This window comes from Cyanistes caeruleus, chromosome Z, assembly GCF_971803275.1.
Source record: "Cyanistes caeruleus chromosome Z, bCyaCae1.hap1.1, whole genome shotgun sequence".
Taxonomy (NCBI): Eukaryota; Metazoa; Chordata; class Aves; order Passeriformes; family Paridae; genus Cyanistes; species Cyanistes caeruleus.
Genome location: NC_141732.1, coordinates 15434787 through 15450952, shown reverse-complemented (window position 1 = coordinate 15450952; position 16166 = coordinate 15434787). Strand labels below are relative to the sequence as shown.

The window sequence follows — 16166 nt, the reverse complement described above, 5'->3', positions numbered from 1 at the left end:
TTCTTCCTTTGCCTCCTAACAAGAGGATTTGTGAAGTACAGTTTTCTCTAGCCTTGGAGGTATTTGTCAAGATTTGCAGAACAAGCCTCTTTCCTCACACTAACTTTGTATGTTGTTGCCTTTCATGTCATGCTAAATATGGTCACTGAATAAATTCTGCCTGGCATATTCAAATATATATTACAGCTATATTGCAGGTTTTTAGAAAGATGGGTCTGCAGCTTCACAGGCCACCTTGCATTTCCCCCTCAAAACAACCTCATATGCATAGATCAAATAATTCTTTCAATTTTGAATAACTTAATCTAGCAAATTTTTCCCGTTCCTGGTGAAAATTCCTGAATTTTTAGAGATGTAGGATTGCACATATGCAATTTCTTTACATTCAATTTGCTTTAAATAGGAAAACCCTCCAGCTTTACAGAGGGTCAAATTGACAGATATAGGAGGGAATGTGGAGGTTTCATTTCACTTTTGCTAAGTGTTTTTTTTTTATTTCCCAAACCATTTAATGGAAATATGGCATAGAGAAGTGATAGCGAGAGAAAAAATTTTAATTTTCTGGGCCTGGTCAAATGCCTCACAGCGTAAGGAGTCTCTGTTGCTGGAAACTGCTCAATGAAACATCTATTCCTACACATGTCTTTAGTCACATGGTTCAGAAATGGGTAAGAAAACTATTTAAAAGGTTATATTGTTTTGGCACTGAAGGAGATCACCAAGAAATAGAGCAAGTTCAAAAGATCAAGGGAGCTAAATTTTCTTTCCCACCTTTCTTTTCTTTCTAGAAGAAGGAAGAAAAAGCCCAGATATTCCCATTGGCTTCTGCTGAGAGACTTTTCCTTCTGTTCCAACCTCATTTAAACAGCTGAGAAGTCCAACTGCAAAAGTAGGAACTGCTTCAGTCAGGACCTCTGGTTTTAAAGTGTTTCATTTCCCAGACACAGAAACTCTAAAAATGGATATCATAAACACACGGACAAGTTGCAGGGAGACTGACAGAGTTTCTTTCACTCTTTCCTGAAAAAGGGCAGAACAGCCATGGACTGACTACCCACAGAAGAGCATTCCCACAGGACACTTAAAAATGTGGTGGCTGGAAGGAGAGGACAGGCAAGTGCTCCAGCAGAATTAAAATGGGGTAGTTATGAGGGGCTGAGTGAAGTGGTATCACTGGAGACCTGAGACATAAACTGAAGGTCTGCTTTACTTAATATGGCAAGGGAACATATCAGTTTTCAACTGAAAAGTAAAAATGATTAAAATAACAAAAGAATTAAATCTTGCAGTCTTCATTGATTAAAATAAATCCTTCTTGAGAGCAATGATAGTAGTTGGAATACAGAGCTGCCAACTAAAACAGAGAGGTAGCTAAAACTTGCTAAAACTCACTGAGCCAAGAAGGAACTTGGAGATAAGAAAAACCAGTACTTTGATACAACAACTGTGAGTTCAAATTGGCTCAAAAAAAAAATAAAATTCTGATCTTGAAATGTGAATATCAGTATCAGTATAAGTGAGTTGAAGAGATACAGGCTGTGACAGCCAGGGAGCCAGGGTACCACATGATGCATGGAAACAAAGGTGCAAGCCACGTGTCAGTGTTTGCTGGGTTGGTCAGTGATATTGACCGTGCATGGGGTGGGTAGAGAAAAGGACCTGCAGAGAATGCTGAAATGTAGTGTTTTCAGTCTTTCACTTCTATTTTCATCTCTCTGATGGAATATAAGAATGACCTGTGCTTAAATACAGGACTCTACTGTTATTCAGTATGGTTATAAAGTTTTAGCTTATGAAAACGTTACTTGCACTTGATTAGCAAAGGATCAAATTAATTTTGCCAGAGTTTGGGTATATTTTCCAGCCTTTAGGAGTCAATCACTAAGCCAAATCTAAAGATGAAATTGAGCAAATGACACACAATTCAGTTAGTTAAAAGCTTCCACTTCTGTACAGGACACAGAGCAGAGCCAATATGCAATGCAGTGGGTAATTGACTCGATACGGGGAGTCAAGACAAAGACAAAAACATTGTGTTCACAAACCCAGAGAACTGGTAGCCTTCCAGAAAAGATGTATCTATTGAGGATAAAAAATAAGGAGTATTTGTATGGTGTAGGGTCTGTCAGTGGAGAAAGAGGTCTGTGAATACATAACAATGTTTCATCTGGAGAGAGTTCATGCCTTCAAATTGCTTTCTGGGTTGCCCTGTAGAAAAAATTTCACAGGGGAAGAGCACAGAATGACATGTGATGAAAGTTAACCTAGCAAAGAACAAGGGTCTTTTTGACAGCAAACCTGAGCTCATTCATCAGCAACTTGCTTGCTTCCCTGGACTGAAAATGTACTCCAAATTACCTCCAAATAAGCAAATTTTCCTTGCAAAAAACATCAGCTTGAATTCTAAAACCATTGCCCTAACAATGGCGCTTTGCAGGATACACAACTCAAATCTTGATAATCTGAGATACTGACAGAAATCCTAGGAGTCCTGGATGTGAGATGTGTCCAGCATTAATTAATGTCCAGCCCAAAATTCAGGGAAAGGTGCTGCTAAATCCCATTTGCAGTGGTCTGATTTAAGCAGACTAAGGTATCACAGGTGCTTTTGAAAGCTGGATGCCAACGCACCTGTACTAAGAGAAACTCCTATAACAGATTATAAAATCTGAAAGACAGTGTTTTGGGGGGAGCAGATGTCACCTGAAACTCATACATATTATACTGCTATGAAAAAAAGAGTTTCCTAAGTTCTTATTCTGAGAGCACAGAATGTTTTTGTGCTCTGTGCCAGAGTTTGGGCTGGTAGGATTTACCTCACTACAAAGCAATTTCCAGTCACTGCCAAAGAGGGTTTTCATTGTATACCACACCTCTCCTCTGTCTGTTCACCCTCTGCTTGGCTTTTTTTCTTTATTTTGAGGAATGGATATGGAGATGAGAACAGACCTAGATGTGGCACATCTGTGTTTTGCATTGTGGAAATTCTCCACTGTGGGCAAACAACAAGACTACAGCACTTTGCAGAAGCTGAGAAAAATAATTTCGAAGTACCTGTTTTTGGACACAATCCTAGATTCATCATATTTTTCTGTAGCCTGAGACCAACACACATCTTCCTACTCCCCAGTAAGAAAAAAATAGTTTGTAAAAATAAGTTCCCAAAATTCTGCCAAGCTAAGTGGTGATTTCCTGTTCAAGCACTTCAGACTCAGATTTGTCTCTTCCATTGTAATTCTGTAATTAAGAATATTCACATCTTGTGACTTACAGCACTTTACAAGTGTTTGCATCTATGTATACATATATACTTTTTCTTCCTTTCACATATTGCTTTATTTCATTTAGGGGTATACCAATGATTTCAAAACCAAATATTTCTTTTGCTCTAATGTTAAGGTTCAGAGTCCGTGATAAACTTGGTAAATCAAATTCACTTTCCACAGTATTTTTCTGAACTATAAAAATAGTGATCTTCTTTGTTTCTATCAAAAATAGCTACTTTTGATTTTGTGACGAAATTTTCTTTAAAGAGCACTAAAAAATAAAGTTGTCTAAGCAAAACTAAAAAGTCTTCTGTCTTTTATTTAATGCAAATCATACTTACAAAAGTCAAAAGAGTAAGTCTCTGAAACAGATACAATGCTTACACTTCCTCAGAAGAAAAAGTCTCAGCATTGAAAAGCTTCTAAAGGACTTCTATAGCTGTGACTGGTTAAGAATTTGTGTGCTTTTCCTGAGTCATCAGAATACAGGAAAAATTCTGCCTTCCATACTGTCTTTGAGGAGACTACAAGTAATAGGATTGGATTATTACTTCAATTTCTATGTGATAAACTTGCATTATTTGTACCTTTTAAAATTTTTTAGTCTAAGAGATTTCATGAAATACACTAGGGAACACTAAGGAATATCTTTCTTTATATGTCTTTTTAAAATTCAGTGGCTGCCTATCTTGAGTATATGACTAGAAGTTAGGTGAGCAGGAGGGATAACCTAACACTGCTGAAGTCAATCAAAATTTAACAACAAATCAGCAGATCAGCAACACAATCTTAGGTCTCCTTCACATGTCTTCCTATTGACCTGGGTGACATATGTGAAATGCAATTTCCTTGCAAATTTTTCTTGCCCAGGTTGCTGCCAGTGTGTTCTCTGTGGACTGAAAATTCCTGATGTAGGCTTTCCCATGGGAATTTAAACACCTAGGACTCTGGTCATCTGTGAGTGGAATACCAAATCCTAGTTTGCAAATAAATAAAAACTAGAGGTGGAGGGAAAAAATGAACATCCTGCATTTAAGAGAATGACTTGACCTGAAGAGGATATGACTGACTTACTCTTGGAATGGAGTAGATGAAGCAGAGATTCTTGTTTTAAGTGCCAGGTCATGTTATAACCCACTTTGTCTCACTTATGTTGTAAAACTGTCATTGAAAGCGGTCATTAAAGATGAACTTGATCATAGCAATGCAGGCTATCACAATTCACACACAGCAGAGGGTGTGCTGTAAACTAGCATATTTTAGTTATGCATTAACAATTTGCACACATTTTTTTGTCTGTAGCAAATATAAGATTGTGTTAAGATATTTTAGCTGTCAAACAAAAGGGCTTGCTTGTTCACCTGCCCATAAAGGACTACAAGGTCTATAAACTGCTGATGAAGGCAGAGAAAAATCCCTTTCTTGACAGAAATTTGTGTCCAAATCCTTTGCATGCCAGGTGTATGAAGAACAGGCTAAATTAATGTTAGGTCTGACCTGTCCCAATGACCAGAAATTCAGTTTTGGATATGGAGAAGATTTCTTTTTGTTGAAACTTATAAGGATGCCATAACAGTGTTACTGAATTTTGCTTTTCCATTTAGGAAAAAGAAAGGAAAAAAAAAATCTCAACAAAACGTCAAACTCAGCAAATGCCCTTTCTTTGTTACTGTCAAAGAAATATGTAAGAAAACATACTTGAAGGCATGGGAAACTCTTTTGTATGGCTTCATCCAGCACAAATCAATAAAAGCCATGCAATTTTGCACTGTCTAACTATATAATTTAACCAGCATTAAATTAAGTAAAATTTAAAATAGGAGTAAAAAAATGAGTATTAATTCCCAGAGACTGAATAGCTGCTGCTGTGGTTTGAATTCAGAAAAAAACCCATTCTTTCCCCATTTTCAAATCTATATAGCCTAGGTGGATATCTAGGATGGAAACTTTTATTAAATTATGGTTCTCACTGGGATACCGTTCACTGTTATTAAAATACAATAGAACCTCACAAATCCACCATTTAGCTTCTCTGAAAATCTCTTTCGCATTCTCAGTCATGGAAAACTCATGAAGTATTCTCTCATAATTTCAGAAAAAAAATAAATTCTTTTCATGCACTAATGTGTTACATAGAGTTATAAATAAATAAAATTAAAGCATAGACTTCCAAATACAGGAAAAAGTCACCTTTGCTTTTATAACCATGGTTACCCACTCTGAAAAAGAAATCAACATTCAAGCTCTACATTAATAGATGTAAAGCAAGTATTATTTTATGACTTCGAGATAATTCCTTTAACTTCACTTTTGCAGTGACAACTGAGGAGCAGACTGGCAGCAGGTGTGTAGACAACCTGTCTTAACTACAGCTAATCAAAACTGTTGTGCACAGGTTTGGGATTGTGTGGAAACCCAAGGTCACCTTGCTGTGATTTCAGGCCTTTCAGCCTTAGAAGCTTGTCTAAATCATAGAAGAAAGATATCAGCCTGGACATTTTGTGCCATGTTAAAAGAATTTGCAAAACCAGAGATAATCTGCCTAAGTCTGACCTCATTTCTTAGCTCAGAAGGGCCACTGGAAACACCACAGAACCAAGACAGGGTGTTGTGGTTAAACCCCAGCCAGCAGCCCAGCCCCTCACTCACTGCCCCACCAGTAGGACTATAATTGATAATTGGAAGGGGAGATAATTGGAAGGGTAAAAAACAGAGAACCAGGGACTGAGATGAAGACATTTTAATAAGGAAAGCAAAAACCACACACACAAGCAAACAAAACAAAGAATTAACTCGCTGCTTCCCACGCACAGGTAGATGTTTAGCCATATCCAGGAGAGCAGGGACAATGCATAAGGATGACTTGGGAAGACAAACATCAAACACCATCACACCAAACATCCCCTCACAATATCCTTTGCCCCGTCTTCATCCACTTTGCATAATGAGCATGATATCACATAGCATGGAATATCCCTTTGATCAGTTGTGCTCACTCGTCCTGACTGTGTCTCCTCCCATCTTACCATATGTTTCCAACTTTTTTGTCAGTGTGTCAGCATGAGAAACAGAAAAGTCCTTTATTATGCATTTATTTATTATTTATCTAATATTTATTATTTTTTATTAATTGTTATTTATTTATTTGTTATTACTATTTATTATAACATCTTTATATTATCAACCCTAACACTTAACCCTAACACCCTGACCATAACCCTAATTCTTGCACCCCAGCTCTAGCCCCAAACCCAGCCCTGATGTCTCACCCCAAACCTAAACCCCAACCTTGACACCTAACAGGAAACACTTCGGACAAGATTTCACTGGAGGCCAAGCACAAACAAATTAGGATTACCCCAATGGAAACATATAGCTGTGATCTTTCTTCTCTCCTTCAGCAATATGTCCAATTCAACTAATAGCATAAGGAGGTGTACACAGTCCTTTGAAACTCTCCAGAATTACTCCATAACTCATAAGGAATGTCTCAGCTGGGCTGGACAATAATGAAGGTTGTCTTGATTAATTCCCTAAGTCTTGCCTGGAAATACTTTAAACCAGTTTTGCCAGCTTCAAAGTCTGAAGGAAAATCTGCACTGTTGCCCTAATGTAGAGAGGAGTTGGAGGTTTAAGGTAATCAGAAATCAAATTGCTTTCTGGAGTTGTAAATGTTTATCCAGCCATATATCAAATGTGTTTGCAATTTACTGATTAAAAATTAAATTTTAATCAAACTAAACTGAAAACATGGAAATATGGCCAGAAATTTACTTCACTTTCTTTCATTTGACTCAAAAGAAAAATCTAAGTAAAAAGCAGTCTCATGGCTTGGTCATGTTTTATATTCTAGAAAGAGAAACTCTTCATTCAGACTCCAAAGCAGAATTTTATTAATTAAGTGAATTTAGGGTTTGATCACAGGCTCAGGCACATTAAGTGAGACAAAGGGTGTGCTCTTGCAAGGAGGACAGATCGAGACAAAAAACAGATACAGCTACATGCACTTCTTATGTTGCTTATTCAGTAGGCCTGGATTAGTCATACTTCTTCATTTGTACTAGTTTGAAAGCAAATGAGTGGGAGATTCCAAGTCAGAACTACAATTTCACAGGAAAATTTAAATAAAGGCAACTGTACAGAAACACTGGCTTAACCTGACAGAGTCAGAATACACCCTGACACTCTGTTGGTCAGGGTGCTGGCAGCAGTCCCATTAAATGGTGGCTGCAGTCCTGTTGAAGTGATAGATGTGATTCTCTCAAAGCAGTGATCCTGCAGTAAAGTCCTTCTCTGGAGGTCCAGCAGTGGTTATGGAGCTCTTGTCCTCTGGGACTCCAGTGGTAGGAGCTGTCTGGTGTTCTATGCCTCAGATTATACCCAGGTAGGAATGTTTGGTTCCTCCCCCTGGGAGGAGCATCTCACAGTGGGATGGTGGAATTTTAGAGTCATGCAGTGAGGCTTTGATGGCACATTAGCACAGATAGCCCCTGGAGGGAGTTATCAGCGCTGACTCATGGAGAAGATAAAGAACACTGCTCCACCTGTTTTAACAGTTTAGGAAGATTGTAACACATTTTTGGTTACCTCTTACACTGTAACCTAAGACATAACTTTCCTTGTGCCCTTTTGGGACTCTGAACTTTTCCTCTGATTTCTTTCATTTGACCAGGTACAGCTGTTGCCCTCTTTCCCAGTTGCCAACCCCTTAATCCTTTCATCCTTACCCTTCTACATCTACTTCTATCTCTTTCTCTTCTGATAGATTCCCAGTGTTCTCTAATCCTTATCTCTGCTCCCTAATTTTTCTCTTCACCCCAATTACAAAAAATACAGGCTGTCTTGAGCCTCACTCAAATACAAGAAGTACTGTAGCTCATCATTATCAAATTTCACATCCCTATGCATGTGATAGAAATTTTGATTAAAAGTAGTGAGGTTTTAGTCTTGAAAGGCATACTAGCTGAAAGCCATCTTGAATTAGCATAGAATTAGCATTTTTATAACCAATATTTATGGGACATTTGCAATATCCTATTGTTGGGGGTTAAGTGTCCTTTTTTGTTCTGGCTTGCCCGTGGAATTTTTACCCATTAGTTGTGGGGACAACCTAACTGTGGGTACTTAGTGGGTGCTCGACAAAGGACAAAGAGTGGCCGGGCCCAGTTGGGGGGAAGGGGGCAGGAAAGGAGGGTGGGGACAGTTTTTGGCTGGCTTTCTTCGGCTTAGGGGAGAGACATTCTTTTTTTGGGGGGTGCGGAGCTGCTGCGGTAGAGAGAAGGGAATTTCGCCATCACCCAGATGGAGCTGCTGCTTCTTCTCCTTCTTCGCTCTTCGTTGGTTGGGCTCACACCCCTGTCCTGCCAGGACGTGTGGCAGTGCCAGCCACCGCCACGGATACACTTCATCCCCCAGCCCAGGATCTCAGCTCATCCCTGCTGTTCCAGCCGGCTGTTCCTCAGAGCCCTGCAGGAGCACCGGGACTGACTGCCCGAGGGGGTTTGTGAAAACAAAGCCTCTCCTCCATCCCGTCTCAGCCGAGAATGCTGTCCCGGGGTCCCTGGTTCTGCTGTAGTTATTGTTTGTTTGTTTGCCTGGTTATACTAGTAAAGAACTGTTATTCCTATCCCCAGATCTCTGCCTGAAAGCCCCTTGATTTCAAATTTATAATAATTCGGAGGAAGGGGGGCCTACATTCTTTCATCCCAAGGGAGGCTCCTGCCCTCCCTAGCAGAAACCTGTCTTCTAGAACCAAGACACCTATGTTACAAAAGTAAGGAGGAGTTCATGACAACTGACAATATCTTCTTTCAGAGTAGTCCCCATCTGCATGACCACACTGCTTGATATGTGGACATGGCTTGTATTTTCCTACTACATAAAAGTGTGCATTGATCAGGGAAGTATGCAATGCAATAAACACAACAGCGTATGTCCCTAAATTAAACATCCTTTCTTGCTGTTGCACTGCAACTTTATCTGGGGTGGCTAAATACACTACTGCACAAAAGGATGTAAAACAGAAAGTATGGCTTCATTGGGATTTACTTCTAACCTTTCCTAAGGAATTGCTGCAGAATTTCTTCTAGAGAAAAGAATCCTATCACACACACAAAATAAATGGCTGAGAAATTCAGGTAAGTTTATTGTAACTGTCTCCTCATTATTCATCCTGTGGTTATTCTGCAATGCAATTGCAAGCACTAAGTCATCACTGCATGCTGATCACAAAATTGATAGGGGAGGTGAATGGGAATATGGATTCTGACCTGACTTTTGTGCCTCTGAATATCAAGAGAAATTTAATATCCACCAACCCAAACCTTGAGTCCCATAAGGTAGAATAACCATGCAAAAATGAAACTTAGTGCATTACCTTTTATTCTGCTGCCTATGGAAAAGCTGTTGCATTATAATTATGAAGTATCTGATGTGCACTATTTGCAATGCCAGTAATGCTAAAAGTGTAATACTGGACTTCTGCTACAAGAGGAAGAGATAATATTTCAAGAGGCAGACATTTTGATGAAAGTAGGTACAGATGATTATAATAAGAAGCATAGAAAATATTCAAATTTAAGCTGTAAGAGCAATTCTGTAATTTACGTGTTCTGTGCACATTAGTCATAAGCAACTACGGGGATGCCTGGTACCTTTGCTTGAACCATCAAAGAAAACATTGAAGGATATTGAAGTCTGCAATGACAAGAGATTGAAGTAGCAGTAGTACTTATAAATTCAAAAAGCATCTTTCATTATTTTAGCTGGGCTTTTACAAAAAAAAATAAAAAATAATAAATACTATTAAATACATTCCATAGGATTAAATCAGAGTTAAATGATGTTGTTAAACAAATGCAAGAATGCCGCATCAGCCTTGCCTGCTCCTGAAACAAAAGCAAGTACGAACACATGACCTTTCCACAATATTGAGTATTTTGTTCAAAGTTGCTATATAGGAATCAGCCAAATTCACTGTAACTTGATAGACTGGCATTAAAATGATATGTTAAAAAAACATAGTTAGAGGGTACCTGACAAATTTACCTCATTCATCCCTCCACCTTGAGTTACAAATCCAGATTTGTGTAACTGGTCCTAAAGACAACTAGTGATTGAAATGCTACAGCTTTCCCAGGTAGTCTGTTCTAGTGTTTCTCTATCCTCAGTGATAAAACAGGCTGAATTAATTCAGAAGAGATTTCTGGCCACCCACATAAAACATGAAGTACTGTTAATGAAAAAGGGAGTTTATATGGTAATACACATTAACAAACATAAATGTTTCATGTTTCTAGTTACTATCTTCAGCATGAAAAGCAGTCCTTCAAGAACTCTTTGCCATAGAAACTGATTAGCACTCTGAAATTTGAAATGTTTAAATGGATGATTATTTGTATTATACACATTTTTGCTTCTCCAGTAGTCTTCATAAAAGAAATTCTACTCTTATTACCAGATGCCATGAAATAGGATTTACTGAACGCGTTTCTGGTTCACAGAGCTAAACCATTCCTCTAATTCATGTAAAATAAACCATACTATTTGATATAAATGCTATTCATTATTTAAATATCATTAGAATGTATGAGAAAGAGGAAATAATTTCAAGGCATAATTTAGATGGCTTGTTAGAGGTATGAACTGCTGTTGATGACACATTAAAGAAAGATAATTGGTGAAATACTAGGTATGAATATTTAAACTCTGCATAGTTAACTCACTTTCTGTAAAAATAAATTTTATCATTGTAAATTAAATGTAACACCTGGCTGAAGTATATTACATATGTGCTATACATATATATATTATCTGTATCTGCCTGTTACTTGAGTGTACAGCTAGAGAATAAAACTATACCAGGAGGGAAACCTAAGGAAGGGGAGAACAGCTAAGAGAGGGGTCCTCCCCACTGTCATAAGAGCTATAAGCCTATTTCTGAATGAAAGCTCAGGAGTGATTTGGAAGAGAAATAAACAAACTGGGAACTTGCTCTGGCTCCACATTTAAGCACCTTCTGAGACTGGGATCCTGATAGATAATATCAGAGCTTTGAATGGCATGGGCAGAAGGTGAAGACAGAGAATCACTGTAGGGGATGAACTGGTTTGTGTCTCAGGATGCCACAGTCCTTTTCTGACCCAGAAATGTGTTTTCATGGTAGTAGAATGGCAGGCACGGGAACAGCCAAAATTTTCAGGAAAATGCCACAGGTTATGTTATGTTTGTTATATTGTTTGTATATACTTTTGTTGAGAAGTGGTTTACTCTGTATTTTACTCAAGTATAAACCAACAGTCTTACATTCTAGTAAATGGAAAAAACTTTTAGAGTCTTGACGGTTGGGAGCTTGAACATTTTTGGTCATTTTCAGTCTGACTGGTTGCAATCAGACTGAGCAGGGAGAGAAAAGTGCACTGCTGGGCATGGCACAAACATCAGTTTCTTAGATGCAGGCAGGGATTTCTTGTGTGGGGTGGAAATTAGTTCTTATGAAGTAGCAGAAGAGCTGGGTTTTAACCTTGAGGGAGGAAGAAGCACAGCAGAAGGTAGACGAGGAAGAAGGTAGAGCCAATAGTGTTTTCTGAATGTACATGCGGCCTGGCACGAAACCAAGGAGCTGCTGTGGCTAACTGTATCGCAAGCTGCCTTTGGTAGTTGTGGATTGGATCAAGTAAAACCACCTCTGAACACAGGTGAATTCAGGATCCTCTATATACATTTTCAACACCTATTTTCAATGAGTCCATTTAACTACGAAAGTAATCTAATATACAAAAATTTTATATGGTATAAAAAAAATTATCACAGATATTCAACAGGGTTAACAACACTGACAGAATCCTGACTGTTAGGCTGAACATGTGATGTAGTTTTTACAAAGGTATTAAGTAGGGTTTTACATTGAATTTTAGGGTTTTTTTTTTTTAGAAAAGAATGTCAGGTAATTTACAATGGGAAATTTGAACTTCACTCTCACAGATAGAATGGGCTTTTCTCCTTTTGCTGCTGATGCCTTATAGGGATCACTAAGTTACCAGAGCCACAGCAAAGAGCACAGAAAATGCAGCCTTGATCTGGTCTCTGTGTGGAAGGAAATTGCAGTTTCCAATCCATTCCACTGAGACTGAATAACAACTTCCTTACTACACACAACTGATTTTTCCAACATAACTATTAGCAGCCTTAATATTTTCAACAGCTTCTGTAACCTTTCTTCACTCCTAATGCCTGCGATGGTGTACTCTCCCGGGAAGGAAAAATCTGTACTTACTTCCAAATTTCGTTGCATCGTCCTGTAAAATGTCTGTTATGACTCAGTTCTGGACACAAGATATCAGACCTAATACACCCAGGGAAAGTTCTGACATCCTGTGAGCTCTTGCTTGTAATCTAAGCTAGGGAAGAGAAGTCACCAGATTTACCACAAACACTTCCTGGGCCCCCGTGGGAGAAGTGTGCTTTTGGTCTTACTTGCTCCCTAAGAGCAAACTTCAGGGCTGTGGACAGATCCCTGTCACACAGAATCAGCATGTTTCCAGGGCAGTTCACTCACTTTGAAAGAGGCAAAACAATACTGAGAAAAGCGGATTATAGCAAATAATTTAATTTTCATGTTGCATTATCCACCTCAAAGGTTTGGGTTTTTTTCGTTACGTTTTGGGGTTTCGTGGCTTTTTTCCTGTACATTTCAGAGAAACCGTCCCAGCAGAAGTTAGGAAAAGAACGGCCGTGCCGAGGCCGTGTGGACGAGACAAGACACTGGGGAGCGGGCCCTGGGCGGTGGATCTGACCGCGCTCCAGGCGGGTGTGTGCAGGGGCCACGCCGCTTCCCTTCGCCATTCCCGCCTTCTCCTGCGGCTTTGGGACGGGGAGACCGGGAAACACGTCCAGTGGCTCGCTCAAGCCACAATCATACATAGCAGGAGCGAGGGAAAAAAAAATAAATTACCAGTGAACAAAACCCCCGATCCTTCTCTGCAAAGGAAGCGTGCTCCTTTTCAGCGGCACAGCGCCGGCGGTCCTTCGCTCTCACTTCCAGACGCCCAACCGGGAACACGGGCACAGCCGACGCGAGCCAGGCGAGGACGGGACGCCGTCGCCGGCGGAGCTGCCGCCGGGACTCTCCCACCTCCCCTCACCCAGCCGTCTTCCTCCCGGCGCCGAGGCCGCGCCCGGTGCACCCGCATTGGCCGCGCCGCGCCCGCCCCGCCCCGCCGCGCTGAGGGCGGCGCTGGCCGCGCCTCCGGCCGAGCAGCGCCGCGGCGGATCGGGGCGCGGAGCGGAGTGGCGGAGCCTTCCCGGCTCGGCTACCGTGCCGCGCCGCCGCTGAGCCGTCCGCCTGGCCGAGCCGGGAGAGTCACCACTTGCATCCCCAGCTGCCTGGCAGGGCGAAGGAGAGACAAAGTGAACGCCGACGAGCCCCTCAGCCGCTGCTCCTGCCTGGTTTTATTTTATCTTCTGTAATTATTTCGGGGGAAAAAAAAAATAACAAAAAAACACATCGCCGTGTTTTTAGCAATTCGTGCCGCGTGTGCAGTTGTTTCCAGCACACCCCTGATAAACAAAGGAAAAGGGGGAGGGGGCCCGCGTTTCGCAGAAGACATGCGTTCCGTCAGGAAGAGGTGGACTGTGTGCACCATAAGTCTCCTCCTCATCTTCTATAAGACGAAGGAAATAACGCGGACCGAGGAGCGCCAGGAGATACCTCTGGCCGGGTAACTGCGGGGCGCCGCGCTGGGAGGGCGGCCCGAGGGGGCGGCGGGCCGTCTCCCTGCCCGAGGTCCCTTCCGCGTGCCCGCCCGGGCTGTCAGGTGCCCCGGTGCTGCTTGGGCTGTGGCCGCAGCCGGCGGTGCCAGCGCGGCTCGGCGCTCTCGCTGGCGGGCGCTGCGGAGGGTGCGGGTGCCGCTGCGGGACGGGCGGAGAGCGGGGCACGCTGCCGGGGCTCGGCCGCCGCAGGGTGGGCGCGAGTGCACGGGAGGGCACGGGAGCTGCGCTGCTTCTGGGGTCGCCTCTCAGCCTCCGTAACGGGGCGCTCCTGGGAAGTTTCACCTGTCCGCGGCTGCCCGGTGGCCGGGACGGCCCGAGGTGGCGACGGCCGCCGCCGGAGCCCCTGTGCCTCGGTTCCTTGCCTTTCGTGGGCAAGCGTGCTGGGATGCAGGTGAACGCCTGCTTCCGTCTTTGAAGTTTGCCTGGGAGCTTTGCTTAACTTGGCTTTTTCTTAAGGATTCTTGATCTGAGAGAAGTGTGGGTCATCCCCCTGAGCTCTGGAGCTTCCTCCGCTGGAAAGTCTGGTCCCTCGCTGACACCATGTGTTACATGCTTTCCCTTTGCTGCCTGGCGTTTACTCAAAACGAAAGGCAACGAGTGCCTTGCCGTTTTTCTGTTTGCACCTCAGCTTTCTCTTTATGCATGTGATTGCCTGCATTCCCCATTTTTCTCCCAACTTACAGCTGTTCTCTGGAGATGTTGGGTTTTCAGTCAAGCTGGTTTTTCCTTGGAGGTGTAAAAGATTTTGTTTTCACTGGAGCAACGCATGAATTGGCCATTCAGTGTAATTAGTAAAAGCTAAATAGAGACTCACAGTTTCTGTTTGCGTGGGTAGGATTCTTTCACCGTAGATTTTTGTCCTTGCCTTAATTTAAAGAGGGGGCATTGGCGGGGGGGGTTGTAAGTAGCCGTACAGGCCTGGAGTAAGCTGGAGGCAATTACAGCCTGCTTGGTTCCGGAGTTAGACAGAAGGCACATCCCTCTTTCCTAGCCAGGCTGGCGAGGCATGGGGGACACAGGTAGCTGTGGCCCCGGCATGTGCTGGGAGCAGGGGCTGTCCTCCCCTGTGTCTGTGCAATATTTGCTTCCTTTGTTACTCAAGATTTTTTCATGACTTGCTGGTGTCCCTTCCTCTTGTTCAGCCTGGGTGTAACCAGGTTTTGATTTCTACCGAAAGCTGTCTGTATTCTTAGGAGATAAACAGAAGTTTAAAATTTTGGGGTACAACTGTGTAAAAACAGAGGTGAAAATGAATGTGTGAGGTAGAATTGTCAGTGATACCTATATTTCTTAGTTTGGGCTCCTTCCTCTCAGACGTAAAGGAACTGATGAAATTATTCAGAATTTATATAAATTTGCAAAGAAAAAATACCTTCCACTGACTGCAAATTGTTTCACACAACTTAAAACTTACTAAAATGAACTGTTGTTTTAATATTAAATGAAAAGAAACAAGTGTGCTTAGTTATAAATACCTATGTTCCTAACAAACCTTTTAAGATACAGCTGTAATATACTTCTGACTAGTCATTTTGATACCTCTATTTCTTTATCAAGGAGACTTCATGTACTGTATGGTACTGCTCACTTCCACTGTTGAAATACTTTATGAAATACCTTCACAGCTTGTCATTCCATTCATTACTGTATGAAGCACAAAAAAAATACCCTAAAAATTATTGCTCATAAATGTTGATGCTACACTTGCCTTTCTCCTGAATTAGGGGTTTGGGACATTGGGTTATTTTTGACTGGCCCTCTGGGCAAGCGAAGTTAGTTTTCCTTGGGTTGTTTTACTTTCAGAAGTTGTGGCTGTGTGAGGTGGCCCATTTTATGGTTATTAGTGGCACCAGAGGTAAATCCTAGACAATCCAAAATGCACTGACTATATACAGTTCCAAATTACATGAGAAGATTTAAACCAGCTGTGTGCTCTCAGGAAAGCGTGCTAGGACAATTACAGTGAAGCACGCCCTGCTTCAATTAGACAGTATTTGTCCATTTTAAGGTTAAGCAAGTAATGAAACATGCATGTTATGTGCAGAGTAGCATTTCTTAAGCAGTGTCATCTTCTTCTGGTATGGAATACACTTGAAGGCAGATACACACTTTATTTAATGAACTATCTCC

The 16166-nt window shown here is 41.5% G+C and overlaps 2 protein-coding genes across 2 annotated transcripts in view; one reads left to right on the top strand and one right to left on the bottom strand.

Annotated features, from left to right (window-relative positions):
* Positions 1-16166, bottom strand: part of LOC111940938 (uncharacterized) — a 776486-nt gene that overhangs the window by 499406 nt on the left and 260914 nt on the right. The window lies entirely within an intron of this gene.
* Positions 13483-16166, top strand: part of ST8SIA4 (ST8 alpha-N-acetyl-neuraminide alpha-2,8-sialyltransferase 4) — a 50658-nt gene continuing 47974 nt past the window's right edge. Inside the window, exon 1 of the mRNA XM_086868752.1 lies at positions 13483-13984. Within this exon, the coding sequence (XP_086724878.1) occupies positions 13872-13984 (113 nt within the window). The 5' untranslated portion in view covers positions 13483-13871. The remainder of the gene's footprint in view (positions 13985-16166) is intronic.